General features: G+C 32.3%; 6 protein-coding genes across 10 annotated transcripts; 4 read left to right on the top strand and 2 right to left on the bottom strand.

Moving 5' to 3' along the window:
* Positions 1–923: 923 nt before the first annotated feature.
* Positions 924–6,833, top strand: LOC116770446 (uncharacterized). Its single transcript, XM_061527874.1, has 12 exons — positions 924–1,143; positions 1,322–1,395; positions 2,490–2,614; positions 2,850–3,041; positions 3,199–3,313; positions 3,465–3,516; positions 4,085–4,187; positions 4,260–4,398; positions 4,913–5,038; positions 5,796–5,953; positions 6,036–6,175; positions 6,403–6,833. The coding sequence occupies exons 1-12, from the start codon at positions 1,002–1,004 to the stop codon at positions 6,804–6,806; spliced, it is 1,770 nt and encodes a 589-aa protein (XP_061383858.1). The 5' UTR covers positions 924–1,001; the 3' UTR covers positions 6,807–6,833.
* Positions 6,834–11,562: 4,729 nt separating this feature from the next.
* Positions 11,563–17,055, top strand: LOC116770377 (uncharacterized). The gene is made up of 10 exons (XM_061527818.1): positions 11,563–11,778; positions 11,853–11,950; positions 12,046–12,231; positions 12,457–12,571; positions 12,779–12,851; positions 13,946–14,093; positions 14,647–14,782; positions 14,915–15,067; positions 15,369–15,535; positions 15,768–17,055. Exons 1-10 carry the CDS (start codon positions 11,689–11,691, stop codon positions 15,949–15,951), a joined length of 1,350 nt encoding a protein of 449 aa, XP_061383802.1. The 5' UTR covers positions 11,563–11,688; the 3' UTR covers positions 15,952–17,055.
* Positions 17,056–17,801: 746 nt separating this feature from the next.
* LOC116770196 (uncharacterized) lies at positions 17,802–19,068 on the top strand. Its single transcript, XM_061527784.1, has 5 exons — positions 17,802–18,015; positions 18,098–18,222; positions 18,333–18,455; positions 18,546–18,627; positions 18,697–19,068. The coding sequence occupies exons 1-5, from the start codon at positions 17,966–17,968 to the stop codon at positions 18,851–18,853; spliced, it is 537 nt and encodes a 178-aa protein (XP_061383768.1). The 5' UTR covers positions 17,802–17,965; the 3' UTR covers positions 18,854–19,068.
* On the bottom strand, positions 19,062–20,029 carry LOC116770197 (uncharacterized). Its single transcript, XM_032661566.2, has 3 exons — positions 19,788–20,029; positions 19,590–19,717; positions 19,062–19,354 (listed from the first exon to the last, which is right to left on the bottom strand). The coding sequence occupies exons 1-3, from the start codon at positions 19,847–19,849 to the stop codon at positions 19,149–19,151; spliced, it is 396 nt and encodes a 131-aa protein (XP_032517457.2). The 5' UTR covers positions 19,850–20,029; the 3' UTR covers positions 19,062–19,148.
* A 2,230-nt stretch (positions 20,030–22,259) lies between these two features.
* Positions 22,260–23,332, top strand: LOC116770299 (transmembrane protein 203). Of its 2 annotated transcripts, XM_032661717.2 has the most exons (3): positions 22,260–22,441; positions 22,553–22,721; positions 22,798–23,050. In XM_032661717.2, the coding sequence occupies exons 1-3, from the start codon at positions 22,292–22,294 to the stop codon at positions 22,905–22,907; spliced, it is 429 nt and encodes a 142-aa protein (XP_032517608.1). In that variant the 5' UTR covers positions 22,260–22,291; the 3' UTR covers positions 22,908–23,050. The 2 variants fall into 2 exon arrangements, with proteins under 2 accessions (XP_032517608.1, XP_061383819.1); XM_061527835.1 differs by lacking the exon at positions 22,260–22,441 and having other exon boundaries at positions 22,579–22,721; positions 22,798–23,332.
* A 95-nt stretch (positions 23,333–23,427) lies between these two features.
* Positions 23,428–26,341, bottom strand: LOC116770298 (uncharacterized). 4 transcript variants are annotated; one of them, XM_032661713.2, is made up of 10 exons: positions 26,109–26,341; positions 25,914–26,040; positions 25,297–25,846; positions 25,153–25,212; positions 24,749–25,084; positions 24,225–24,443; positions 24,037–24,162; positions 23,841–23,970; positions 23,664–23,765; positions 23,428–23,602 (listed from the first exon to the last, which is right to left on the bottom strand). In XM_032661713.2, the coding sequence occupies exons 1-10, from the start codon at positions 26,203–26,205 to the stop codon at positions 23,451–23,453; spliced, it is 1,899 nt and encodes a 632-aa protein (XP_032517604.2). In that variant the 5' UTR covers positions 26,206–26,341; the 3' UTR covers positions 23,428–23,450. The 4 variants fall into 4 exon arrangements, with proteins under 4 accessions (XP_032517604.2, XP_061383817.1, XP_032517606.2 ...); XM_061527833.1 differs by having other exon boundaries at positions 24,043–24,162; XM_032661715.2 differs by lacking the exon at positions 24,225–24,443.
* Between the last annotated feature and the right edge of the window lie 80 nt (positions 26,342–26,421).

Below are 26,421 nucleotides of genomic sequence, written 5' to 3'. Positions count from 1 at the left end.
GATGTGGGAGATGATAGTCTTCTTCAGGGCATCGATTGCTGTTTCGGTTCTGGATCTTAGTAATAAAGCCACGCTTCGTCCATTATAACGAATCGATCCTAAACAAGATCAGGATCTTGTTGAATCAGTTCCAATGAGCTCTGAGCGACACATACAAGATAGAAAGCTATTTATTTGAGGGTTTTATGACAAAGACCTAATTTTTCTGTGATAATATTTTTTTTTTGTCTTCACCCATTACTATGTCATTCACACTACTTTTTGAACACCTCTCGTAGATCAGTTAAGTTCAAACTGGCTTTCAATTATAAGTAGTGAGATTACTCTCGAATTTGACAACTCTGAACCTCGTATGTTACGCAGCTTCATACGATCGAAAAATCTAGAACAATTAATTATTTCACTAACGTAGCTGGCTTATATTCGTTGAGGGCTATATTTAAAATAAAAGTGGTGAAAAAGTTTTATTGGGATTGGGAATCATGATTTTATATGAAAGATAAGATACACACAAACAGCGTACAATTAATAAAATGCAGGTTAATTATACGCTTCTGAGGCGTTTTCAAGTCAAGGTGTAATAATCTTTATATATACTTACAGAACAGCTTTAGGTATTCTCATCATACAGCTGCCTCCGAGATTTATACCGGCCGGGATCTGACTCTGGTCCACAAAAGCTTTGTGTCCAGCGCGCTCAGCTATACCACGCGCCTTCAGCATTGCCTGTGCAATAATTTCGGAGACATTGAATAAATGCATGTGTATGTGTAAACTATGTTTGTAATCGTCTGGAGATTGATCAATAAGTTGGCTGACAGTAACAATAATCCAAAAGCAATCTAAAACAATTCTAAATATGAAATTGTTATGGTTAAGTTAATATTTCCTATGTGAAGATGGATTTGGTAGGATATATAAAGCCATTTTAATTAACTTTTCATGGTCTCAACATAAAATTTTACTGCATATAGCATATTAAATGCCACTTCTATACAACAATGCTTGAGAAGAGTGTCTCTTTGTGTAAACAAAATTTTATTTTATTATTCTCTTTGTTATTCTTTTCTACAAACTGTCAAGACGATTGCTGGATTAAGTTTGATGCGAAAGAGCATTTTGCAGTTGCAGATGAAATTGACGGTAAAAAATTTATAAATGTATACAAATAATGAAAACACGAATCACGGATGTCATTCATGTTGAATAATCATATATCGTTATTAGGATTATTTAAATGTATGTCATCCTGGGAAGCTTTACCTCTTGTGTTCAGTTTTAAATAACCTCGCCATATGCTATAACCTTTTCATTATTTCAGAACGTTACGCTGAAGTGAGACAAATCTTCCAAGCAGCAGTGGGGGGAAATAAATTTGATAAAAATATGCTAGACGTGAGTTCAAACAGTCGTTACCTTTGACTAGACTGCAGACTGCTATAATTCGTTCGTTAGAACAAACCGTATCCCATGAAGTTCAAATCAAATAACCAATTCATAAATATTATATGAAACGCTTATACAAAACTATTTTAAAACAATTTTTTTATTCTTCATTCAAAAGGGAAATTGTTTAAATGAAAACACTTTTAAGGTACAAATTACCTGTACGATACTATAATCCTCATATAATTGTTAAAAAACATTGAAAACTATTAAAACATACAAATATTTCAAACACCATATCCAATTAAGGTTTCATTTAGAGGAATAAAAAACCAGTTAAGTTAAAATAACAATGTATAAATCGTTACTCATAACCAAATTGGGTGTACGTATTGTGACAAGGATATAAATAACAAGCCCTTCGATATTACACCATCTATTGATATATTCGTACAGAAAAATCAATAGCCAATCGTTTGCCTTACTGAAATTCAAAAGCGACGGCCGGTTTTGAAATTATTATTTTTTTCTTCGCTTTACTTTTCAATAAAGAATGATTTTAAAATAAAAAGAAACCAATTTGTTATTAAAAACCACAACAATTTGCTTGTTGGAATCGCAATCCGTTTAGATTTGTTTTGGACTTTTGTTATTGTCAGCCAAAGATGAAACCTCTTAGCATTCAATGGATTCACCGTGCGGGTGCCGGTTCCATCGCGTTGTAGGGAGAGAAGCTTCAACAGTGCCTGGGACTTGCGACCCAGGTGTAGGTTCAAAGGACCCCTATCTAACGCGCGTTAAACGCTCACCTCCACCGTCCAAGCTTCTCTCTCTGCCTAACCAAATTTGAAAAGAACCTACTAGTATTGATTTGGAGTACGTTACAAGAATGAATTAATATTAGTCCTGGATAGGCCCAAATATTTTAGCAGATTGTAGAGTGATTTAGCTGTTATGACTCTCGCTCCCGCTTCTACCGCGTACAAATCCACAACGAACCCATTTCTAGACAGTTCATTAGTGAGCTCCTAATATTTATTGATCTTGATAGTATGTTCTTTGCGGATATTGGTTTCCCAAGAAACTAAAGTAATATTGCACAGGCAATGCTCAAGACGCGTGGTATAGCTGAGCGTGCTGAACACAAAGCTTTTGTGGACCAAAGTCAGATCCCTGCCGGTATAAATCTCGGAGGCAGCTGTATGATGAGAATTCCTAATGCTGTTCTGTAAGTAAACCACACAAAATGTATAATAATTACACAACTTGACTTTAAAACGCCTCAAAAGCGTCAAATACACCTTCATTTAAATTAATTGTACGCTGTTTGTGTGTTCTTAACTTATCTTTCATAAAAAATCTTAATTCCCAATCCCAATTAAACTTTTTCGCTACTTTTATCCTTTATCCAGTTGTCAGCCAATATAATCCAGCAATTTAAGAAACATAATTAATTGTTCTAGATTTTTCCATCGCATGAAGCTGCGTAACAACACGAGGTTCAGAGTTGTCAAACTCGAGAGTAATCTCACAACTTTAGAATTGAAAGCCAGACTGAACCTTAATGACCTTCATTTGTTAGGTTCCTATGACATTAGCCACACACTACAAGAAACATCACATCTGTTATACTATCCATCATTCGGTGAAGTAGAGTAAGTTGATGGAGTAAAAACAGGCTATACTGGTACAAACTAGATCAGACTAAACTGGTTTAGACTAGATTAGACCAGACTGATCTAGACAAAATAAGTCTAGTTGAAAATAGATGTAAAGTTATGTATAATAAACGTTAACAATCTCAACCTACAGGTTTCTGTTAAAGAACGTATCATACGTAGTAGACGGCCACTATCGTCTGTTAGACAAACGACTGAACTTAGAACTTGTGACATCCGAAATTTCTATGGACGGTATTATGATGACGGTAACAATGTATATAGTTTTATATTTTACTATTAAAGTTCTTAATTTAGCTAAACTTTAAAGCAGTGAGAACGAAACTACTGTGCAATCATATTATATATAAAAGATTTTTTATATAAAAAAAAATATTTTCAATGGCTTCATGCTTTCAGTATAAGGGCCGGAATTCTAGTAACAGCTTCAGTATGGAAACCAAGAATATAGGTAACTGTATGCATAACAAACCATATATTGTGTTGCAGTTACTTGTTAGTAGTAAAAACAAAACAATTATCCAATAAATAAGAATTCATAGGATATTTCCTTGAAACAATACATGAAATGAAATAAATGAAGTCGCTAGTAAATATACACAAATAACTTTTCATATAACAATGATGAAACTCCCATAACTTTCGCTTTATTATAATATCTTCCACTGTTTGAATTTGATACCGGAATGTTTTATATGAGCCCAATTAAGTCAACCTTAGCGGCGTGTCTAATGAATCATTAGCAACATCTAACCTGAAACTTTAGCGTCGAATTATAACGAAGGTCCGCCTAATCAGACTTTTTCCTCTTAAATTTCGAAACAGAGAAAAAATTAAAAAAAAATAAATCTCAAAAAACTGAACGATGTATATTATGTTATTAACATTTAATAGATAATAAGATACACCGGCACATTCATCTCCGTTACACTTTTAGTAACTTTAAAATAAATCTGATTTCTAAATAACACATAATACACACGAATATTAATAAGTTTAACGTTTTTTAATATTTTTAGCGTCCTTCACAGAGCGGCTCCAAGTTGATTTAGATAAATGGATTAGAGACTACTTCAATGATTATCTCGCATACTTCATTGTGGCTAAAGACAATGAATTTGAGTATGTAATTTTTTTTTTAATATATTAAAATACATTACATGCTCTGATTAACACTTCGATTAACATTTTTAGAAAATACAACCAGGAGAAGACAACGGCTCTCAACAATTATGCGGACAAAGTAATAGACATCATAAAACAGAAAATATATAAAATACAAGCTCACGCCGTCCAACTACCGACGTTTACCATCAAAACTCAAAGTGGCGGGGTAAATTATTTTACATAATAAAACTCATTACAATACAGAGCCAACAATTCCCTGGACAACTTTTAAACAGCCCGGAATTATTAATTTATATCAAGGGCCTTCAATCACAAGTCTGTAATACAGACATTTACACGAACTTATAGAATAAATTAACGGTGTCACAAAATCATGATGCAGATCACTTATTAATCATTTTTTTTTTATTAATTTAGCTTATATCCTCAAAAGAAATAGAGACAAAAACACGATATTTCTTATATTACTCTTCCCCCTTTTCCCTTTTCCCGTTCTCCCTTTTCCCCTTTACTCTCCCTCTTCCCCAATCAAGGATGGCAACGCATCCACAAAACTATGTTGCGGATGTCAATGAGCGACGGTACTACCTGCATCGGGTAGGCCGTCTGCCCGTCTGCCCCCTTGTCATAAAAAATTATATACATTATTACTAAAGACAGGCAATATTGAAATGTCAATACATAGATTGTTTTAAATTTTCCTTAAATGAATGTTACAGGACATTCGATTGAGGGATGGTGTACTGAGAGGCTTGGACAGTATCTACCGTCGTTCTATAGCCACTGGCTCTAAAGAGAATAACCTAAGACATGTCGACGCCGTTGTGGGATTCAGCAACTTGAAAGTATACAATATTTTACTACAATCTCTTTTATTATGTAACGTTAATAAAAATATTCTCTCTCTCTCTCTCTCTTTCTCGTCTCCCGTCATTCTCTTTTAAATATTCTTTAAATAACTAGATATTAAAATAAGCTACATGATAATAGATGGTAATCATGCTCTTTGAAGCTCATATTATTTGGACTGTTTTTAGTTAACTGGGACTACCAAGTTGTGACAAACTCAACTCAATTCCGGATAACGCAACGTCGACGTCAACAGATATCATTTTTCATTAGATTATGCTTTCGTTTATTTGGTTATTTAAAGTTAAAATGAATTTGGTGTTACTCTTGTTTGATGTCGTTCTTTTGTGTTATTTATTCCATTAATTGACACACTATATATAATTTATAATTCATCATCATCATCATCATCATCATTAGCCTATCAGAGCCCACTGCTGAGCAAAGGCCTCTTCTCACATAGACAAGATTTGGGCATTAATCACCACGCTTACTCAAGACGGGTTGGTGATTTCAAACTGATAAATTGAAATTATATGTCCAGGTTTCCTCACGATGGTCTCCTTCACCGTCTGTCAGTGGTGTCTAAATACTCTTAGAAAGTACATATGACTCTGAAAAATCACATGTGTACCTGCCAGGTTTCGAACCCGCGCCCTCATGCACGAGAGGCGGGCCGTTAACCTCTATGCCACCACGACCACAAATTAGAACTGCTAAACATTTGTTACATACTTTTACAATTGGTTGCAGTTACAATATAGATACGACACTATCTCTCAGTCGGGTTCACCTTCCGTCACCGGAGTGTTGACCCTCACAGCTGATGATTTAACAGCACTCATGGAATTGAAATTAATAAGGGAATCTGAATCCTCGGACATCAGTTTCAGATACCTCGAACAGACCAAGTAAACATATAACTTGCATAATTTTTATTTGATCAATTATTTTCTCAGCTGTTTACATTTTTTGTCTACTAATCTCTATCAGGCCCGAGACCCTGACAGTGGAAGGTTCAGCTAATAGGATGATTTCCAACTTCAAGTATGTCCTCGAGCGTCACGTCATCGCTCTCATGACGAACACCCTGATGCACAATATTAATATGCTCGGCACGTTGGACAAATGCGGTGATATACTTACTACTTATTGGATCAATCATTCTAAATATAAATCAGTATATTGAATTGTTTTTTTTTAAACTTGAACATTTTACATTTATTCATTTCATTTATTTATTACTTCATTTAATATAGTACCGCTAAACTCCATACATCAGACCTTTTGCCTATCGTTATCGGACAAATTTCTCTCATTTAATATCACCTGTATAGAAAAATGGTGTTTGCGTTCACAGTTCCAACATTCGCGGCGTATAAAGACCCAACCGAAAAACAGACGGATGATGATAATCCTTCAGAAGAAAATAAAATTTTCAACCCTGATGAGACCAGTGAGAAGACACAAACAAACGAAAACTACGATCGAGATAATAATACAGTAAATAATAAAGCTCAAAAATTAAAGAATTCAGCAGATTATGAAGATAAAGAAAACGGTGAAGGAAAATCAGAGGAACAAAGTGCTCAACGGGACATCGATATTTCTGTACATGTGGAATATTCACGAAATGACCATCAATATAAAAGGCCTCGATCAACTACTAAAAAGAGACCCAAGAAGCCAAAACTAAGAAGAAATAAACGTCTAAACAAAAAGAAATATGTGCAACCGTCGTTCAAACAAGAAATGACGAAATAAAATGCTTTAAAAATTGTTTTCCATTAATTAGTTGTTAAATTATTTAAAGACCTACCATGTCTTGGTAGCCGACATTAGCAATTTTCGAAATTCTATTAATGTCACAAAAATTTGTGCAACCGTTAATGAGAGCAATTAACAATAACATTGACATTTTTTTTTTGTTTTTTTAACTAATACATAATTTAATTTGGATAATAAAAATTGCGTCGTAAACACAGTTTTTATAACATCAAAAATATTTTAATATTTCATTTCAATTTGAATATTATTATATTAATATTTATTTGTTACCCGTTTTCTAGTTTTTTTTTTTTTTTGTCGGGTTGGAAAATCCTCACGGAGCCCCGCCGCCCTCGGAGAAGTGCGAAGGGGATTGTCAGACTCTTACTGACTAAAAAGCAACCCGTGTTCCTCATGTACCCATGTGTCATAGGGGCCGGTATCGCCGAAGCATTCGTCGCTACACCCCGTCCCGTTGTGTACTTAATTTTTTTATTTTTATTTTACAAGTTTCTACCACGACTTACAAATACGGTTTTTCCTTATACCGAGTAGGCGGTTGCTTAATTTTTTTATATTTTAACATTTATAAAGCATGACAAATGCTATATATGTCGAATCGGTCTATCGTTCGTCTCTTCCCTATAAAACACGAATCACTGGTAATTCGGTTTAAAGACATTTATTTCTCATAAAGAACACAAAAGTTCACTTATAATAAGAGATTACAATAATTTTGCTTGTACAATACATAAGGGTACATTTAAAAGTCTGCCTTATGAATTATATACAGTAAAATGAATTGTTGCGGGTAGTTATATTACACAAACATGTTTAGGTAGGGGTTACATTAACTTGTAAATTGTTTTTCACATATTCCATTACACGTTTTTTGAATATAGGAAAATCTTGCTATTAATGATTAAGTCTGATAATTTATTATAAATTTGAACTCCTTCAAATAAAATGTTTTTCTTTCCATAGTTGGTTCTGGTTTTTGGAAGTTCTTGTTTATTACGTTTTCTAGTGTGGTATGTGTGTGTTTGTTTATGAAAGTGTAATTGTGAATGTGTTTTATTTGTTATTATTTTTCTAATCAACATGCAGGTTTTTAAAGTGTATAATTGATTTATATTAAGAAATTTTGTTTTTTTTTTTTTTGTATAATTCAACGGATGGCGTCATATAATCATATTTATAAAGAACTTTAATAATTTTATTTTGTAAAGTTTGTAATGACTTTATGTTAGACTTCGCAGCAGTTCCCCATATTTCAATAAGATATTCGATATGAGGTTTTACTAAAGAATTTTAAATAATAGGACGAATTGTATTAGGTATACATAAGGAAATTTTACGTAGTGCTCCTATCAAAGGGGATATTTTATTTTTAAGATGATCTAATGATATTGCCAGGTTAACTTGCTATCCATTACAAGACCTAAATATTTTTCATGATCAGTTTTATTTATTGGCTCGTTAAAAATTGTTAGTTGGTCATGATTTGGTATATTTTTATTTTTAGGCGCGAAGATCATATATGATGATCTTTTGGTATTAATAGTTAATAAATTCAAACAAACCATTCGCTAATAACATTTAAATCACGTTGAGCTACGTCAATTATATTTATAACGTTATCACCAAAGTAAAATAAGCTTGTGTCATCCGCATAAAGAGTTATATCTCCAGACAAATCAATTGTACTAATGCTATTTATATAAATTAAAAACAATAGCGGTCCCAAGATAGAGCCTTGTGGTACTCCATATGTTAACGTTGCGGGCTTACTTTGAAACTTTTCGATTTTAACAATTTGCTTGCAACGGTGTAAATATGATTCTAAAATTTTGATTGCCGAACCTGTTATACCTTCTTTATGTAGTTTTTGTAATAATAAATTATGGCTGACCGTGTCTAAAGCCTTTTTTAAATCGCTAAAGATACCTAGAACGATTTGCTTACTATCCAACACGTTTTTAATTTTGGTGACAATATCCACAGTTGCTGAAAGTGTATTAGATTTCGGACGAAAGCCATATTGTTGACTAAAAAAGAAGTTTTGTTTATTGAGGTAATTATAAAGACGGACATATATTAATTTTTCTAAATTTTTTGACAAAACTGGTAAAACAGATATCGGCCGATAATTCCCCGGATCTGTTTTACTTCCGGATTTATAAACTGGCGTAACTTTAGCAATCTTTAAACTTTCGGGGAATTTTCGGTGTGTAAGACATTTGTTAAAACAGTCAGTAAGATTATCTAGAATAAAGTATTTTATACACTTTATATCTTTTACGCCGATGTCATCGATGCCTTTACTTGTGTTTACGTTCAATTTGTCAATTATTTCACCAACCTCTTTTTTTGTGGTGGGTGCAAATGACTGAATAGTGTTATTTTGTGAATGTGCAAGACTGGAATTATAACATGCCTTTAAAACAAGAGTATATGTAACTACAAATACGAGGCACACCTCGTCTGCCCGTGATCACGGTTGCTGCAAAGTAACCGAAACGTCGGGATTATGTAGTTTTTAAATAATAAAATCCGCGTAGTAAATCCGAAAAATACTAGTTTCATTTAAATGAATACTCGCGAAAATCTTAGATCTCATTATGTATAAAAATTTCAAAAAATCGTGCTGTCACAAATTACTCAGGTGGTTACACTTATATTTTTAAGCCTAACTGTGGTCAAGTAACTACAGTCCGATCATGAGCTGGATCGACCGGAGAAATACCACCCTCTCACCGGAGATCTTATCTTTTATCCAATCTTATCTCTCCCGAGATGTTGCTTCTGTCGTGCATTAGCTTACGTCTGTTTTGAGGTGTTAAGCGTGTAGCTTTTTTTTACGTATTTTATATGACAAAAAAAAATCGTACTTTCGAAGAATAGAAAAATTTTTACGGAAGCAATCTGGTATGCACCACAAATAAATGAAATTAGATATAATGGCCATCTATCACACCTACATACCTACATCACACCAATTTTAAGTACAGTTGGATAATTTTAAACTTACGTGTAGTTTGTAAATGAACTCAGATTTACATATGGCAATACACAAGCATGCATCAATATAAATACAACAATGGATTTCAAGCAATAAGTTGTCAGACATGATAAAAAAAATATATGAGAATAATTATTGCAAGTAAACGGTCAATTTTAAGGATAAGATAATTTTTAGAAAAGTATGAGAGCAGTGACTATTTCAACTTCTTTTTCATATAAAAAGCGACTATCATTTCTGTGTTGCTGATTTACAATCAACAAACATACGAATCAGCTAAACATGTTTTGCAGTTTTTACTCCTTTTTTCTTCTTACTTATGTTCCAATTAAATTTTAGTCAGTGCAATGTGTCTTTAACTTCCATACATCTACTTCTCATCTTATCACTCACACCTCTTTCTCTTATATCCTGTCTAAGACACTGCAATCGTCCTTTTTATGCCTTACTCTAAAGTTCCCTCACCCACGACTATTCGCAATATTTTTTTACACACATTCGTATCATAGCTTCTCATAACATGGTCGTATCACGATAATCGCTTTCATTTCACTAATGTCATAGACTACACCTAACATGTTCCTTTATGATACTGTCCATTCTTGTCACTACACACATCCACTTCAACATTCTCATATCTTCTACATGCAATCGACTCTAATCGACTCTCATCATTCTTAACGTCTTCTTTCGTTTTTTAGATCTTTTCATCCTTATTTATGAATAATAGCTCAGCTTGTCAACTTGCATAACCCAATCTCACAGCCCGAACTAGCTTCTTATGTTTCACTATGCTGGAGAAATGCATCAAAACTTGTCCATTTTTTGCGAGTACACGTTCGCTTTACGGTTATTCTAACACTTTCGCTTTTATGAATTTACGTTGTCAAATCATTTAAGTTTTTATTTTACTTTTCCAGACGTCCACCTACCTGATGGTAAGCCACCTTAGAATTCTTCTCTTAATTAGACTAGATAGGTAAATTAGATATGAAAATGAATTTTATTCAGTTTTATTTCCTATAGTTGTTGGTGCGATTAAAAAGTGCTAAATCTTATTAAAGGCAAAATCATACGTATCTGGATGAATACCTAGAAGTGTAATACCTATATCTCAAGCAAGTACCATGATCGGTTCTATTTCTAACTAGTAAAATCCAAAAAAATAACTCTATACAATATGAATAAGAAAAAAACTTATTCAACCATATCACATTCACATTGATTTGAAGAACCAGGGACAGAACCATATGAATTCTAAATCCTTGAATACCAGAATAGACTCCGATCGCCCTTAAATTTACACTGCCAACAATTAATTATATCTTAAGATAATTAGGGATAAATATATTTTATACACAGAGTCCTCAATTAAAACAACAATATTCAACATTTTATTAATAATAAAATATTAATTAATAATATCATTTCCATAAATGCTTTTGCAACTTTAGCAATCTCTTGAATTGTTATATGAATATCAATAAATACAAATTTTTAAAGAGTTTTGTATTAAGATTGTAATAAAAAATGGTAAAACTTTTTCCCATCTACAATAATCACACCCACATTCCTTTATTTTGTATATCAAAATTAAGTGAATGAGTGTTTTTAAGACTCTGAGAATGTATAAGTAATAAAATTATTGTATTTATTTTGTCGATATTTTGCTAGTACGTATATTGTTAACGATTGTCAATATGACGAGCAACATCTGTGATTTGACAGTAATTTGTCAAATCGACATTCGATGTTGTGGCATTCAATATGTTTCGAAATATCTCATAGTTTAACCATTAACGCTTTTTAGGAGCTAGTATTATATTTTATACAAATATAAGTGATGTTTTCAAAAAGATGACGGAGACAGAAACAGTTGACATTGAGAAGGAGCTAGATGAACTTCTTACAGAAATCCAGCCAAATTTACAAGATGTTATCAAAAGAGTAAATAAATTCTAGGAATGCCGAATTTCTATGTGTATTAGTTATTTTCAGATTTTTATTTACATTGCTTACAGAGTTTCACAAACGTTGCTCTACAACAGACTAGAAATGGGGAACAAATTAAGCCTGATATATTGGAAGATACTTCATACTTTGCTAAAAATACTCAGGTGTAAGTTAATTTTCTAGAAAATATCATGAATATTAAGATTGTCTTGTCCATTACCTTGAAATAGATTTAAAACATTTCATATACATCTTCCACAGAAACCTGACAAGGTTGGCATTAGTTAGACCTCCAACATTCCACATGCAGAATGTATCTCTGGACCTTAAATCCATGGAACTCCAGTTGAAGTGTTCACTAGGTGAAGTTAATATTACAGGGTTGTACAGTGCATATAATGAAAACCTATACAACCTCATACCTGTTATGGCTGAAGGACATTTACTGTAAGTCAATATTGAATTTGAAAAAAGAATCAACAACAACTATTATTAAAAGTATGTGTATTTTAGGTCTTGCTTTAGAGGAAAAAAGGTTTGATATGAACACAATCTACTTTATATATTGAATACTGTAAAACATTTCATAATTGAATTATATTCAAATCCTTGTTAATATAAATCCTCTATGGCATACAATTATGAATATACATATATATAAAACAATTACAGTATAACATTATCAAACATGACTGCAGATGTGAATGTTGGACTTATTCTTGAAGATGACGCATTCTCCTTTATCAACCCTGGCATTGATTTTCTTCATGATGAAGTGTTGCTGAAGGTGCCAATCTTTAAATCTACCTATACTATTAAAATCAATTAAATTGTGGAATATTTAAGTAATAAATACAAAAGATATATGTAATAAATCTTGGATATAGATTAATTTGGTGTTCTTAATAAATAATGAGGCACCATTATATGTATTTGTAAGTTGAAATATTTATTTAAATTCTATTAAATCCTATAAGTATTTACTTTCTCCTAGCTGTCATGGAGATCACCACAAAGAGATGGAGGTTACGAGTATACAACCACGGAACAGTTAGCTAAACATATTGGTATGTGAGAACAGCTATCTTCTTTACATCTTAAGCCTTACTTTTATATTATATTACCTTGCATTTCAATTATTATTTTTTCTAATAAATATTTTGAATGATGCCATCGTTATATATATATATATATATATATATATATATATATATATATATATATATATATAATTTTGTGTAATATTTAAGTGACTTAAATATTGTATATAATGAAAATGTCACTATTGGTCATTGTTAATATAAGGAACATTCCTATACAGCGCACTTGGTGGATATATTTTATACAAATATAAGTAAAAAAATACATTTAATGTATTATACACACAAATACATATGGAAATTAAAATTTAATAACTTAACGGTGATATTGTGAATGTAAAATTTATAACCAGCAGAATATTGAAATAATGAAGAATAATAAGATTGAGTCTATAAAGTAATTAAAACTTAAAAACTGGTTTTTATATCACCGGGCTTCAAATTATCAATATTACAAAAATATAAATGCACACCTTAAAAATATCGAAACGCTATGACAAGGTCAATGAAAGGAACATTAAAAATGCTAATGTTTTAACAAGCTAATGTTGTACAGTCGCAGTAATAAATCAAACATCAATGTAACAAATTATTAACAACTACTTATTAACCGCTAGTAATAAATATATTTATTTATTATGAAATCACTCATGTTACGTGATGACGTAGTTGAAGAAACAAGACTATTTACAATGCTTTTCTCTTTTCGTTGTTCATACATTGTACTGCTGATTTTGACTAAATCTTGTTTGTTTTTTCACTTCTTGCACATAATTTTTTTATTTATTTCTGAACTTATGACCTTGAATATAGAGAATCAAAAAGTTAAGTTAGGTAAGTGGGACCTACATTAAAAACTTACTAACTATTAAGACTGATTAGATCGAATTATTTATTTGATAAAAAAATCTGATTAGTAATTAATTACTTACATGGTATTAATTATAAGTTTCCATTAGATTAATGGGTAAAATTATTATTAGATTGGACAGTGTCTTATAGTAGAAAAAATTCTACCAAGATTTAATACATGAATCTGACAAACAAAATATAACCTCTAGATGACCTTCCTCTAACGGCTGCATTGTCTCTTCCTCTGTTTGCGCTACTCCGTCAGAAGCTAGAGCGACATTTGAATCAAGTACTCCGACAAGCGACCAGCGTGTCTGATCTCATGACTTGCAACCCCAGTATGATGGAGGCTTACAGGTTAGTGGAAGAGACAGGGAAAATAAGATCAGGACGGTCTTCTGCTTTGCTAGGCTTTTATATATTTTTAATTTTATACATTGGCTGTCTTTATTTTATTTTGTCACATCTATTTAGGTCATGTTCACTTACGCAGACAAAAAAATACAGAAATCATCGTATAGGGTTAATATAGGATTAGAGCACTTTTTTCTGAGCGTTATTAGAGTATTGTGAAGAAATATATTTTTATTTTGACTTTAGTGGAAACAGAAAGATGTAATTATTTGTTATAAAAAAAATAAAAGTAATATATTTGAGAATATCGTAAGGCTTTTCTGTAAAATTAACTTATGAGACATTTTTCGTGAATAAATTTACGTTTTCATTCAAGTTTATACATATTTCATTTCGCTAATCTTTCAAATGAAGGTTTCCTAATTTCTAACATAAAATATATTAGAAATTATATGTAATTCATGATATACATAAAAAAAAATTTTAGCTTTGAAGATCAGTTTAAAAAATTAATTCAATGAGAAAAACTCTCCTTGATGATATGCAAATTTTCCAGTTCAATGGTTGATCAATTGGCGCTGAATGGTAACAGAGTGGTGGACCTTGTTTTGATAAATATGAGACGAACGCTCCTACAGACTTGCGCCGAAGTTCTCGAACTACCCTCGCTACACGCAACTTTCATGCACAAGGTATATGAATTTAACTATAACCTGGTTTGGCATTTAAGTAATGCTTAATATTATATTGCTTGAAACTTAAGGAATACATTAATATATTCAGTATTATTACTATTTATATTCTCATTCACTTACTTCATTCAGATAGGTTCAGCGTCTTTTATCGGCAAGTTTGAGTCTGACACGGGCTGGATGAAGAACCTGGCGACCATCAACAGAATTAATGACGTCAGCATCACAAGACCAGACCAGCTCAAGACGAGCTTCCATGTCACACTGAGGATTAAAGATTTGCAGGTCACTAATATTATTATAATATAGTGTGGACATTTTACTGTTATTGAAACCATAATGAAAATAATTGATTCAAAACTCAGCGTAAAGAACTTAGAGATGGCTTTGCTTAACAAGAGATGCAAAAACCTCTAACAATTCCATAATAAAAGATTTTTAAAGATAACCTTTTTTAGACAACTTAAGCAATATTTTTTTTGGAAATTTGATATGAATGCTTAATGAATATTTAGTTTTTATTAAAGATTTTAATGTGTTTCGTTCCGCGAAAACGATAAATATAAATAATATATATATATAACAGATCGGCTACGACGAGTACCGTGTGAGGGGCGCGGGGGGGAATGTCGGGGTGGGGGGAAGGGTTGCGGCCGCGCTCCCAAACAACAGGGTACACCTCGCGATCACAGTAGGACTCACGAGGTGGGAACCCTACGCTCAGCTCGACGACCTCCGGGTACACTGTATGGAGTAAGTCTATATTGGAATAATATAATAGGAATAAATAACGATAACCTGACCTTCAGCTCCGAATCCAGGCGTAAAGTTTGGAAGGATCTTGAAAGAAACTCAATCCTTCACGGAAATACCACTTATATGGATCTTTTCTCATACATCACTTCAATTACATGGTCGTGATCAAACATTATTAACAAACTGAACGTAAACGAATGTTGATTGTTCTCTGTAACATGTTCACCAGCGGTATGGACCTCCACATCAGCGGTCTGGGTCCTCTGAGTGTACTCGCCGGTTCCGTCCGTTCGTGGTTGCGAGGCGCGATCAGTTCCCACGCGGCACCGGCCCTAGCGGCACAACTGCAGCACGAGCTACGAGCGGCACTCGCTGAACTGCGCCTGTGGGAGGTGCTGCACGCTAAACACTAGCCGTTTACAATGCATCAGCTATGACGTTACCGCTGTGACGTCACAAAATACGATAGATTTCTGATATCATAGAATAACATCATATAGGAAGTACTTCAGCGCTAAACAATAAGTTCATTGACAAGGTATTTAGTGGTGACGTCATACGTGACAGTGCGACCTTCAAAAACAAAATAATGATGTTAAAAGAGAAACGCTAGCAAAATTTACAACTACCCAACATAAAAGTGTAAAGCACCATCTTCATATCAAATGGTAACTAAAGAAGGGCCCGAGTGTGACGTCACAACCACACTGGAACATAGAGCATACAAACATTTATGACGTCAAAATAGAAACGCGTTTGTTCACCAATAATTTTCAATGAGACTAAAGCGAATATTTTAAATCTTTTTTTATTGATTCATCTTACCAAATTTTAACAATCATCAACAATTACTGGCTGTTTAAAGACTGATAAAACATCACTATATAAGTTATTTATCTTCTTTATATTCCCTTTTTTTATAATTAAAAGCAAAGGACTTCAATCGCAAGGATCACAATATATATTTTGTTATTGGAATACATTTTATTGTAATCGCTATTCAAATGCTATTATTTGATTTCTTTTTTTTTCTAATCTGTTTTAGACAAAAAAAAAAGTATTTATGTGAGACAGTTGTCCTAAATTAATTACGCCAATTCAACGGATTTAGTTATAAAGCACGTATGCTAAACTTTAAATTGATTCTGTTACAAAGAATAACAACATTAATATTTTATTATTTTCATACGTTATATACAATTTTACTCCTTAATCTATTAGCAATATTTGTTTTTTTTGTCATTTCTTTGATTGAAATTGATATTACTCGATAACCGTAGCACCTAGCTTGTGTTTTATGATGTTAATCTGCATTTGCCTGTTATCTAATGTAAGTGAAAATATTTGTTACCCTAGTAGTAAATAAAATAAATTAATTGGTATTAATGACAGCAATAATGTTTTAACTTTTAACGTCATCAGAGCAAAATGTAAATCGGTTGTGTCTTGAGACTATTTTGTATTTGTTTTACTTTATTATATAATTTGTTCAATAAAAATCATGGTTGCTGTTAGAATTTTCGTTTCCTTTGTTTGCCAAAGTATACATCTCCTATACGTTCCTTTCACACGTTGAAAATTATTTTGATCTGCTTTAAGGCGCAATGATAACAAGATCCATATGTTTTTTTTATGGAATCTCAAAGATGAAACCAGTATTATTCGGATTTTACTACGCGGATTTTATTATTTAAAAACTACATAATCCCGACGTTTCGGTTACTTTGCAGCAACCGTGATCACGGACAGACGAGGTGTGAATGTCTGACAGTTGGTCCTTGTTATTTATCATCTACCGCCATCGATTTCTTAACTTTCTGGCGTATTTCTTAATTTTACGCTATAATCTCAAAAATGTTTACAACATAAGCAAAAAAAAATATAACAGGCAATATACATTTGAATAAAACACCACTCGCCATGACCTTTAGAAAAATATTGAAAAAAAGAGTATTCTAAATCTTTGATGTGCCTAAAGCGCAGGTAGCAATGATGAAGTAGAAAGATCAAAGTTCCCAGATTTCACCTATCGACTTTCAAAACAAAAAGTTTTTTTTGAAAATAAGTTGTCCGTGACTGTAGACATGATTTTCAAAATATAATTTTCAAAAATGGATCTTTCCACATCTAGTTAGTGAGGTCTAAATGATAACAATACATACCTATAAACTATCTACTAAATCCAAAAAAAATTGGGGGCTCATAGAAATTCCGAAACGCAATATATTACCGGTAATTTTAAATCAGAAATAAAATTCTGTGTCAAGCTTTTTCTGACGCATTTTCTGACGCTGTCTTTAATTTAGGTATATTTATATAATTATTTATTTTATGAACAATTTGAACGTAACAAATTGAATACTGAGAAATATTAGCGGGAACTTTTTTTCCAATGAATATACATGACAGATATTAAATACTAATATTATGGGTTTAATACAGTCGGTATTTTGTTCGATGATCTTTTGTGTCGAAAGGTAAGTAAGCTAAAGGATAATAAGTGTTCACTACATTGAAATTTTTTGTCTTTGTTAGACAAAAGTACACTTTTTGTTCTAGGGTCTTAACCTGGGCATGTTGCGCGTTCGTATTAATGTTGCTCATGTTCACTATAATCATACTCATGGTATATGGTATATCAGTGGGATACCACTACGCTCAGAAAGAACTAGCCTCGTTTGCAAGTATGTAAATAATAAAATATTACTCCATCATTATTGGGCATGCGAATACATGCAGATATTACACAACTTCCTATGTGTTAGATAGATGTCTAATGTGCTGTCATTTTTAGTGTCATCAAGGTCAACTACTGAGGAATCGATTATGAGACGTTCAGGTCAAGAAGGTAGACCTGTGGTCCGACTAGTCGCTGTTAATCGATCCGAAGTTGAACACGCTCCAGAACCTATCCTCGGTAAGAATTGAATAGGATTTAATTTCCAAAAAGAATACCATAATATATACAAACACATTCTTAATCTTCATATATTTTAAAAAATTATAGAGGTTTACCAAACAAGAAGTCCAGGGGAAAAGGTGTTTTTGGAAACAACGGAAACTCCAGTAGTATTTTTGGAAACTGAGAGGTAACATGTCTTTTAATGGATTTTATTTTTTTGCGAATAGTGACGATAATTATTTCATTGCTCTTTTAGACCTCCTAAGGAGCCAGAACTTTTACCCCATGAAAGAGATTTAGCACGAAGATTAATTGGTAGATTCAGACGATCTAGAAATACAACGACGACAAATATCCCATTTTTAAGACCTCTTAACAGCACGGAACCACCCATACCTCTGGTCGGAAAATGATTTAAAAGAATATTACTTACAAACTTTATGAAAATTGTACGTTGGTCACTTCGATTACTTATTTATTAGCATTTTGTCATCAATGTTTGACTAATGATCACTTTAAACAAGAGGAACTATGAAGAATCTTGTCGGAAATGAAAAAATATACATATATATTTATTGATGTGTTTTAAAAACCATACATTTCTTAAATAAAATTCCTGAATATAAAAGTGTCTTTATTCTGTTTAAACTTACATAAATACATTTACAACACGAACAAAACAACACAATTACGAAATTGGATATATATTTAAAAAATATTAGCATTACTGATGTTCGCAGTTCTGTTGAAGTTGATAGTGTTGTTACCATCTGGATTGAGGATTTCTCTTCTCGAAATGCGGTGTGCGAATCCACGTTTAACAGCCTTGTCTACTGAACGCATGACCTGGCCTGGCCCTGAACGGCCCGGACCCGAACCCGATCGTAACGCCCCAGCAGCTTCGGCAGCCTTTGCTGTTGTAAAATAAAGTATAGAACAAATTTTATAAACAATTTATTAATAAACAAAAAAAAATTCGTTTAATATGGAAAAAAATAACATCGATTTACCTATTTATGGAAGAAAAAATGTTATTCGATGAATATAAAACGAAGAAAATATTTATGTGAAAAACTAAATGAAAATAAGAACTGACTGTGATTACGAATAAGTTATGTAACAACAATATGAATAGAGCATGCAGTTTACCCATGGCTTCAACAGAATTTTGGACAAAACAATAATGGTAACCGATTCCTATTCCCAGAACCATCACAGTTATGATCGTTATCATCAAACAACATGTTAGCATCGCACATACAGTGCATAACGATACTCTGGAAAATTATCATCATTGTAGTTTAGACTTATTAAGCCTTGATTTGTGAATAACGGCCTTGCACGTACCTTTCTAATGCATCTAGGACAATCGACACAAATGAACTTAACGAACAACAGACACAACCCATTTTCCGATGTTAACATTTTCCGACCATAACAAAAATTTTAAACCAATATGAACTAAATTATAAATAGCTCAATCTTTCTTTACATATCTTATACTATAGGTTGTCGAGACAAATTTTAATTATACCATTTTATGTACACAATCGCAAAATTTTCAGTGTCAAATGTGTCAATTTTAAAATAAAATCAAGCATTTTATTGAGAATATTTCGCTGGTATTCTGTCATAGGTACAGTATATATTTCTAAACGTTATTCTTTTTATTGATGGCTTGATCCCACATCTATTATTTAATAAACTTTCTGTACCAGTTCCTTCTTATTGTTAAAGATAAAAAACAGTGTAAGAAACTAAATCGATAACGCGCCGAGGTGTTTTTTTACAGCCTAAACTACCGTTCGTGCCGCATTCAACAAACACGGGTTTTGGAACAATCATCTTGAGAGGCCTTTAATCTTTTGTAGATTATTAAGTATATTTGTACCATCTACTTTTATTAAAATTAATGATTTAGTAATAATTTTATGTTACTAATAATACTAAATAAACTCGACTCTCAATTCAGGCCAAGGGCATTGCTTTTTGATAGGATGGTCATTGGGCCATCAGCATTCTTATATCGTTCCCTTGAACTCAAGCCCGACAACGCATCCGCATTACCATATTGCAGTTGTCCATGGTTGACGGTAGTATGAATCCCATGAAGTATGCCGTCTACTCGTTGGCCCTTCTTACCATAGGAAAATTAAAAGAATGCAATATATTTATAAGTTATGATGCTATAAAGGTCTATTGTTACAAAACATTAATGAGTGCCGCGCAGGGACCGGGTGGTAGAGTCATTGTAATATTTTTATGAGCGGCTCTTTACTAATAATTTTGGTTTTGTTTCAAGTTAAAAGAAATTCAGGATTATTTTAGCATTCTAAAACATATTTTTTTTACCTGAGTTTTTATAAAGTTAAATCTTGGTTAGTCTGAGCTCATCACTGTTAAAGTAATTACATTAATATGGGTAAAGTGCGCGAATTTAGCAGTGAAACTCGTTGTGCCATAGTTGTTTTACACAACGAAGGCAAATCAGAACGTGCGATTGCCTCTCAACTTTATTTGTCGAAGACTTCTGTTCATAACACAATACAAGGAGACTGGCATATATCGTTTGCAATCGGGAAGGCCAAAAGCTACCATTTCTAGCAAGGATAAATTTATCGTCGTTACCAGCAAGCGGAATAGACGCCTAACAGCACCACAAATCCGTGCAGAAGTGAACAAATCCTGATCTAAACCTGTGTCACAGACTGCAGTAAAAAGACGATTGAGAGATGCTAACTTACTTGGTCGCGTTGCCGTTCGAAAACCACTACTTAAGCCACAAAACAAAAAGAAACGGATGCAGTGGGCCCATACCCATCGAAACTGGACTGAAGAAGACTTTAAAAAAGTTCTTTGGACAGATGAATCCAAATTTGAAATATTTAGATCGAAAAGACGAATTTTCGATCGACGTAGCGTTGAGGAAAAGATGATGCCAGACTGTGTTTTACCAACCGTCGAACATGGTGGTGGTTCCATTATGGTCTGGGGATGCTTCTCGGGCTATGGAACCGGAGATTTGGTACGAGTTGAAGGAATTATGAAAAAAGAGCAGTATAAACAAATACTACAACAAAATGCCGTTCCGTCTGGTGTAAGATTAATTGAAAATAGTTTTTTTTTTCGAACAAGATAATGATCCTAAACATAGTTCAAAATTATGCAGGGGTTATTTAGAAGATAAAGAAACAGAAGGGGTGTTAAAAAACATGGTGTGGCCCCCTCAGAGCCCGAATCTCAACCCGTTCGAGCTTTTGTGGGAAGAGCTTGATAGAAATGTACGCAGTTCTTGCCCCTCCTCGCAAAAAGACATGTGGAAGACTTTACAAGAAAGCTGGAACAATATTGCGCAAGTGACAATCGACAAATTGATTGGTCGTATGCCAAGACTAGTGAAAAAAGTAATAAAATGCAAGGGAGGGTTTTTTGATGAAAAATCTGTTTAAATATTAATTGCATTTTTAATGTAAATTATTATTTTTTTCTTCTTGAGGTATGTGTAGGAAGTATGTATAAGTATGTTAATTATTAATTAAACCTCTTGCTTCGTATTTTTTTTGAGTTTTATTTCATTTTTATTCTTTGATGAGGGTGGTCTAAAACTTTTGGCCGGCAGTATATGTTAATTTTGCATAAAGCATGATCTCCTAAACAAATAATATTATTTAAAAATATCTAATCCCAGTGTAAATACTAGAATCCTTATAGTATCTACTACAATCCTAATACAGTTACTTTCACACTGATTTTCATGTACATATAAATTTCATGTATGATATTCTGTCAATAATTCTAAATATTTATCTGTGCAATTGTTTTGGCAAGTCTGAAGTCGTGTTGTCAAAATAATGGCAGATGAAAACAACCAGAAAAAGAAACAGGATAATAAAAATCCAAAACGTATCCCTAATAAAAAGTTTTCTATTAAAAAACGATTACCAGTTCGACCTGTCGAAGGCAACAATGTCATATTTGTGACGAAAAAGACAAATTTTAAGGTAACCACTAAATCGTATGGTCTGTCATTACAGACCATACGATAACCAAATTTTAAATGTTTAAAAAAGAAAATGTTGCAACTTTATAATTATTATGTGTATTATTAATAGGCCCAACTAGACAAATGCTGCGATCTGCTTACAAAAGGTGAAAAGGAAATAATACTACACGGCTTAGGTGCCGCAATACAAAGATGTTGTAACTTAGCGCTACAACTTGAAATATTGTTTTCTGGGACCTGCCAAATTGAAGTTAATACCGGAACGGTTGATCTGATAGGCGAGTTGTTTTTCTACAAACTTTAAATAAATTTCAAATAAAAATATTTATTATTGGAATTTTTCCATATTTTCAGATGATCTGGAACCTTTGACAGATGATGTAGATTTCGGAGCTCAAGTCAGACACTCGTCTTCAATACATATTAGGATATTCAGAACTGCAATGCTTGGTGCAAACCAGTGAAAATGTTTTTTACATTAAGTGAAATAGTGCAGTGGATAGGACTCACAGTTTTCGAAATATGGATCAATTTGATCACAATAACAATATTTTCAGCTCTTTTAGCTCTTAAAATCGACGGCTTAGTAAACAGTGCCTGGTGGACTATATTCGCCCCATTATTTGTAAGTGATGCAATGAATGCTTATTTTTGTTGTATAGTCTGTATAAGGATGACGTTAGCGACCTCCTACAAAGCTTCCATTTACCGAGCATCTTGGAGTTATATATTTTTAGGCTTAACATTTGTATTTAAATTTTTACTGTGTAGAAAACTACAAGGTGACTCAGCCATAGAATATAGTGAAGTATTTGCACCACTGTTTATATTGTTACAACTTATAGCTGTAAGAGCATGTCAGTTACATCAATAAAACAATAATTAATAACTATTTTTTTAATGGAACTAAGTATTTAATATAGTTTTTGAAATGAAACAAATTTTAACCAAATTAGATTGAAAACTAATTGTAAGCAAAGAAAGGAAATATAGAAAGAGAAGAATATTTAATTAAACATGTTGAAAAATCCGCCCCTATTCCTCTTTTCAGTGTTAACAAAAGAAAAATTAAAATTATTAGCATTAGGTAACTTATTATTTGTGTCTGAATTATTCTCAGAAGAATGTCCAAAAAAAGACAACCCCACTTTTTTAAATCCTGCAAATATAAGATTACATTAATAAAGAAAATTTGATGTTATCTTTCTATTGAATCATACCTGATAAGAAGTTTGGCACTTCCTGCGATAGAGTACCAGTATTATTAACAATGTTCTCTGGCACTTTTAAATCGGCCTTTGGTGACAAAAGTAAGCTGGAATCTAAAAAAAAAATATAAAAAAATTAAAAACCAATATTCCCATTATAACCTGTTTTGTTTGGAACTGTCTAATCACCAAAACAATGAGGAAATTCATTGTCTACATCTTCAACGCAAGTGGAAGCCATTGAAACATCCAGTGAGTCAGGTATACCTTTCGGACCATGTGTGAATAGAAAACCGGCAACAGTTTGTTCCTGTTTACTCTAAAATATATAGTTTTTTTTTGGTTATTATAAATCAAAGTACAAATGTTAATTTCATATTATTACCACAACATCAATACTAGCTCCGACTTCCACTTCAGTATTCATATTCTGACCACACACATCCTTAATTTGAGTTGGCTTATCCGACATATCATCTCCATCACAAAACTTTGTTTTTTTATCAGATATCTGAAAGTATATTTGTGAAATCTACATTTAGTCGCAACGGGAAGTATTTCGCATCTACATACTTTAGGATTTTTTGAATATATAAATTCAGGTGACAAAGCTATGTTGTGCTTCTTGAAGATATTTTCTTTAATTATCTGGTAACTATTTTCACTGGCAACACTTGTGTTTAGTTCAGTTTTAATATTTTCTTCAACAGCATATTCCTGCGATTTATTCATATTCTCAACCTCTTGAACGGACACAACTGTACTGAATTTTACTTTTTTCTCTTGAGAGTTCTAAGAAAATTGTAATACTTATGAAGTAGCATACACAAGTCTATATTAATAAGTTGAGATGAAATGAGTACATAAATATTATTATCTATAAGAAAAGTCTATAAAATAGTAGTTAATAAACAAAAAACCTGAGACAAATCTAGAAATTGTGAAGGAGGTATTATGATGTTAGATGAATCCTTATTTGTTAAGTCAATTTCTTTAGTAACCTCTGTTCCAGCCCCTTTATCAAGCTATAGGGTACATAAATTATTAAGAAAATTTTAATACAAGCAAGTAACACCACAGAGTGTGCTTCTACAAACCTTTTCTGGTGATTGATTACTATTATTTATGTCAATGCTTGCTGGTATAACATCAACAATGCGTAATTCATTTGGATTTAACTTTGAAAATATGTTATAAGAATCTTTCTTATGCAATTGTATATCTTCTAGAATGTGAATCAACTTTTTGTCTGTATAATTGAATGTCTGAGATTGAACTTTTTCCTCTACCTCCTTAACATCATTGATATTTTTAAAATATGAAGACACATATATATTATTCATATTTTCTTGTCCATATTTATGTGGTTGTTCTTGAATTTGTATTGTAATAGAATCAGCTCTTTTAATTAACATACCATCAGCTTTCTTGACCTGTTAGCAGATAGTTATGTTTATTATTGTATTATTAGGCAAAATGTATGCACATAATTTTTAAATACCTGTTCCAATTTATCCATAAGCATGTCTAAATCAATATTTTGAAGCTGCAGCTTTGGTAACTAAATATAATGCATACAAATAAGTGATATTTAGTATAAGATAAGATTAATAAATCAATTTAATTGTAAATTGTATTCACCGACCAGCATTGCATCTTCATTATCATCATCTGAATGCTTCTTTTCAACTGAGACAGTTTCATCATTAGTTTTTGCATCAACTGCTGCTGCGACCTTAGAATAATTTGTTTTTGGAAAATTGAAGTTTTGTTCATTCTGAAGGTCTTTTATTTCATTCATTAAATTATTAACTTCTTCTGCCTTCTGTGTGAGACAGCGTAAGACATCTGGTCGTTCATCCACCATGTATCTAGCAATATATATGGCGTGTTGTCTGTCGATATTTGACAATTCCTTCTTTCTTTCCTCAAATACTCTCCTCAAATGTTGTATTTCATTATCAAGGCAAACAACAGTATCCTCAAGGCTCTTCCTTCTATTAATAGTGAGCTGTTGCTTCTTAATAAATGGTATATTGTCATATTTTTGTTTGGACGTGAGCCAAAGTTCCTCATATTTTCTAATTCCGTTATTGACTCTTTCTATCAAATCAATTTTATCTTCCTTAATGAGCAATAGCTCTTTTTCTAACTCAACATTTGAGGATTTTATGGTTTCAAGAGCACTGCGTAAGCTAAAATGTAATTACATATGTAGTTATAAATACTAAGTTAGTTTTACATTAAATACTTTAAAAATACTTTTTTATTTCTTGCTCCCCAAGTCTTATTTCACTTTCCAATTTCAAATTGCCGCTACTTATAAAATTACATATTTGTCTAGTTTGTTCAGATTGCCTACGTAGTTTATGAACTAAAAACTCTTGAGCTACGGATATTACAAATAAGTTATTTTAATATACCTGCTCACAAAAATTACAAGTAATGCGAACTCACCCTTGATACACTGATTAGTTAGAATTATTTTGAATTGAGATTCATCTACTTCGGAAGATATTTTCTCTAAAGCCTGGACATCGTTTGATTCATTCATAATGATCAGTAAGATTGTAAGGATAACACCGATATTGTTTATGTTTTCAAAGTAAAAGGTTGAAAATTTTCATTAGTCGTTAAAAAAGGTAATGAAAATGGCGGGAACTTTTAAGAGGCAAAGGTATAAAACAATATTGTACAATTGATCTTAGTAAAATTATTTTTTACATTTTAGCAAATATTAAAGTTTTTGGCTAAAATAAATAAAACTACA

Source organism: Danaus plexippus (genome assembly GCF_018135715.1).
Source record: "Danaus plexippus chromosome 13 unlocalized genomic scaffold, MEX_DaPlex mxdp_15, whole genome shotgun sequence".
NCBI classification, from domain to species: domain Eukaryota; kingdom Metazoa; phylum Arthropoda; class Insecta; order Lepidoptera; family Nymphalidae; genus Danaus; species Danaus plexippus.
This window is presented reverse-complemented; position numbering and strand designations above follow the sequence as displayed.

Coding starts and splice junctions, on each gene's coding strand:
- LOC116770446 (XM_061527874.1), top strand. CDS start 1,002: ATGCTTGAGAAGAGTGTCTCTTTGTGTAAACAAAATTTTATTTTATTA. Junction 1,396..2,489: donor TTGATAAAAATATGCTAGAC/GTGAGTTCAAAC, acceptor AATATTGCACAG/GCAATGCTCAAGACGCGTGG. Junction 4,188..4,259: donor GCTAAAGACAATGAATTTGA/GTATGTAATTTT, acceptor TAACATTTTTAG/AAAATACAACCAGGAGAAGA.
- LOC116770377 (XM_061527818.1), top strand. CDS start 11,689: ATGACGGAGACAGAAACAGTTGACATTGAGAAGGAGCTAGATGAACTT. Junction 11,951..12,045: donor TTTGCTAAAAATACTCAGGT/GTAAGTTAATTT, acceptor CATCTTCCACAG/AAACCTGACAAGGTTGGCAT. Junction 15,068..15,368: donor TGAGGATTAAAGATTTGCAG/GTCACTAATATT, acceptor TATATATAACAG/ATCGGCTACGACGAGTACCG.
- LOC116770196 (XM_061527784.1), top strand. CDS start 17,966: ATGGGTTTAATACAGTCGGTATTTTGTTCGATGATCTTTTGTGTCGAA. Junction 18,016..18,097: donor ATGATCTTTTGTGTCGAAAG/GTAAGTAAGCTA, acceptor TTTTTGTTCTAG/GGTCTTAACCTGGGCATGTT. Junction 18,456..18,545: donor CGCTCCAGAACCTATCCTCG/GTAAGAATTGAA, acceptor AAAAAATTATAG/AGGTTTACCAAACAAGAAGT.
- LOC116770197 (XM_032661566.2), bottom strand. CDS start 19,849: ATGGGTTGTGTCTGTTGTTCGTTAAGTTCATTTGTGTCGATTGTCCTA. Junction 19,718..19,787: donor GTCCTAGATGCATTAGAAAG/GTACGTGCAAGG, acceptor ATAATTTTCCAG/AGTATCGTTATGCACTGTAT. Junction 19,355..19,589: donor AAATTCTGTTGAAGCCATGG/GTAAACTGCATG, acceptor ATTTTACAACAG/CAAAGGCTGCCGAAGCTGCT.
- LOC116770299 (XM_032661717.2), top strand. CDS start 22,292: ATGGCAGATGAAAACAACCAGAAAAAGAAACAGGATAATAAAAATCCA. Junction 22,442..22,552: donor CGAAAAAGACAAATTTTAAG/GTAACCACTAAA, acceptor TATTATTAATAG/GCCCAACTAGACAAATGCTG. Junction 22,722..22,797: donor CGGAACGGTTGATCTGATAG/GCGAGTTGTTTT, acceptor CCATATTTTCAG/ATGATCTGGAACCTTTGACA.
- LOC116770298 (XM_032661713.2), bottom strand. CDS start 26,205: ATGAATGAATCAAACGATGTCCAGGCTTTAGAGAAAATATCTTCCGAA. Junction 24,444..24,748: donor GTAATCAATCACCAGAAAAG/GTTTGTAGAAGC, acceptor CAATTTTCTTAG/AACTCTCAAGAGAAAAAAGT. Junction 23,766..23,840: donor TGAATTTCCTCATTGTTTTG/GTGATTAGACAG, acceptor TTTTTTTTTTAG/ATTCCAGCTTACTTTTGTCA.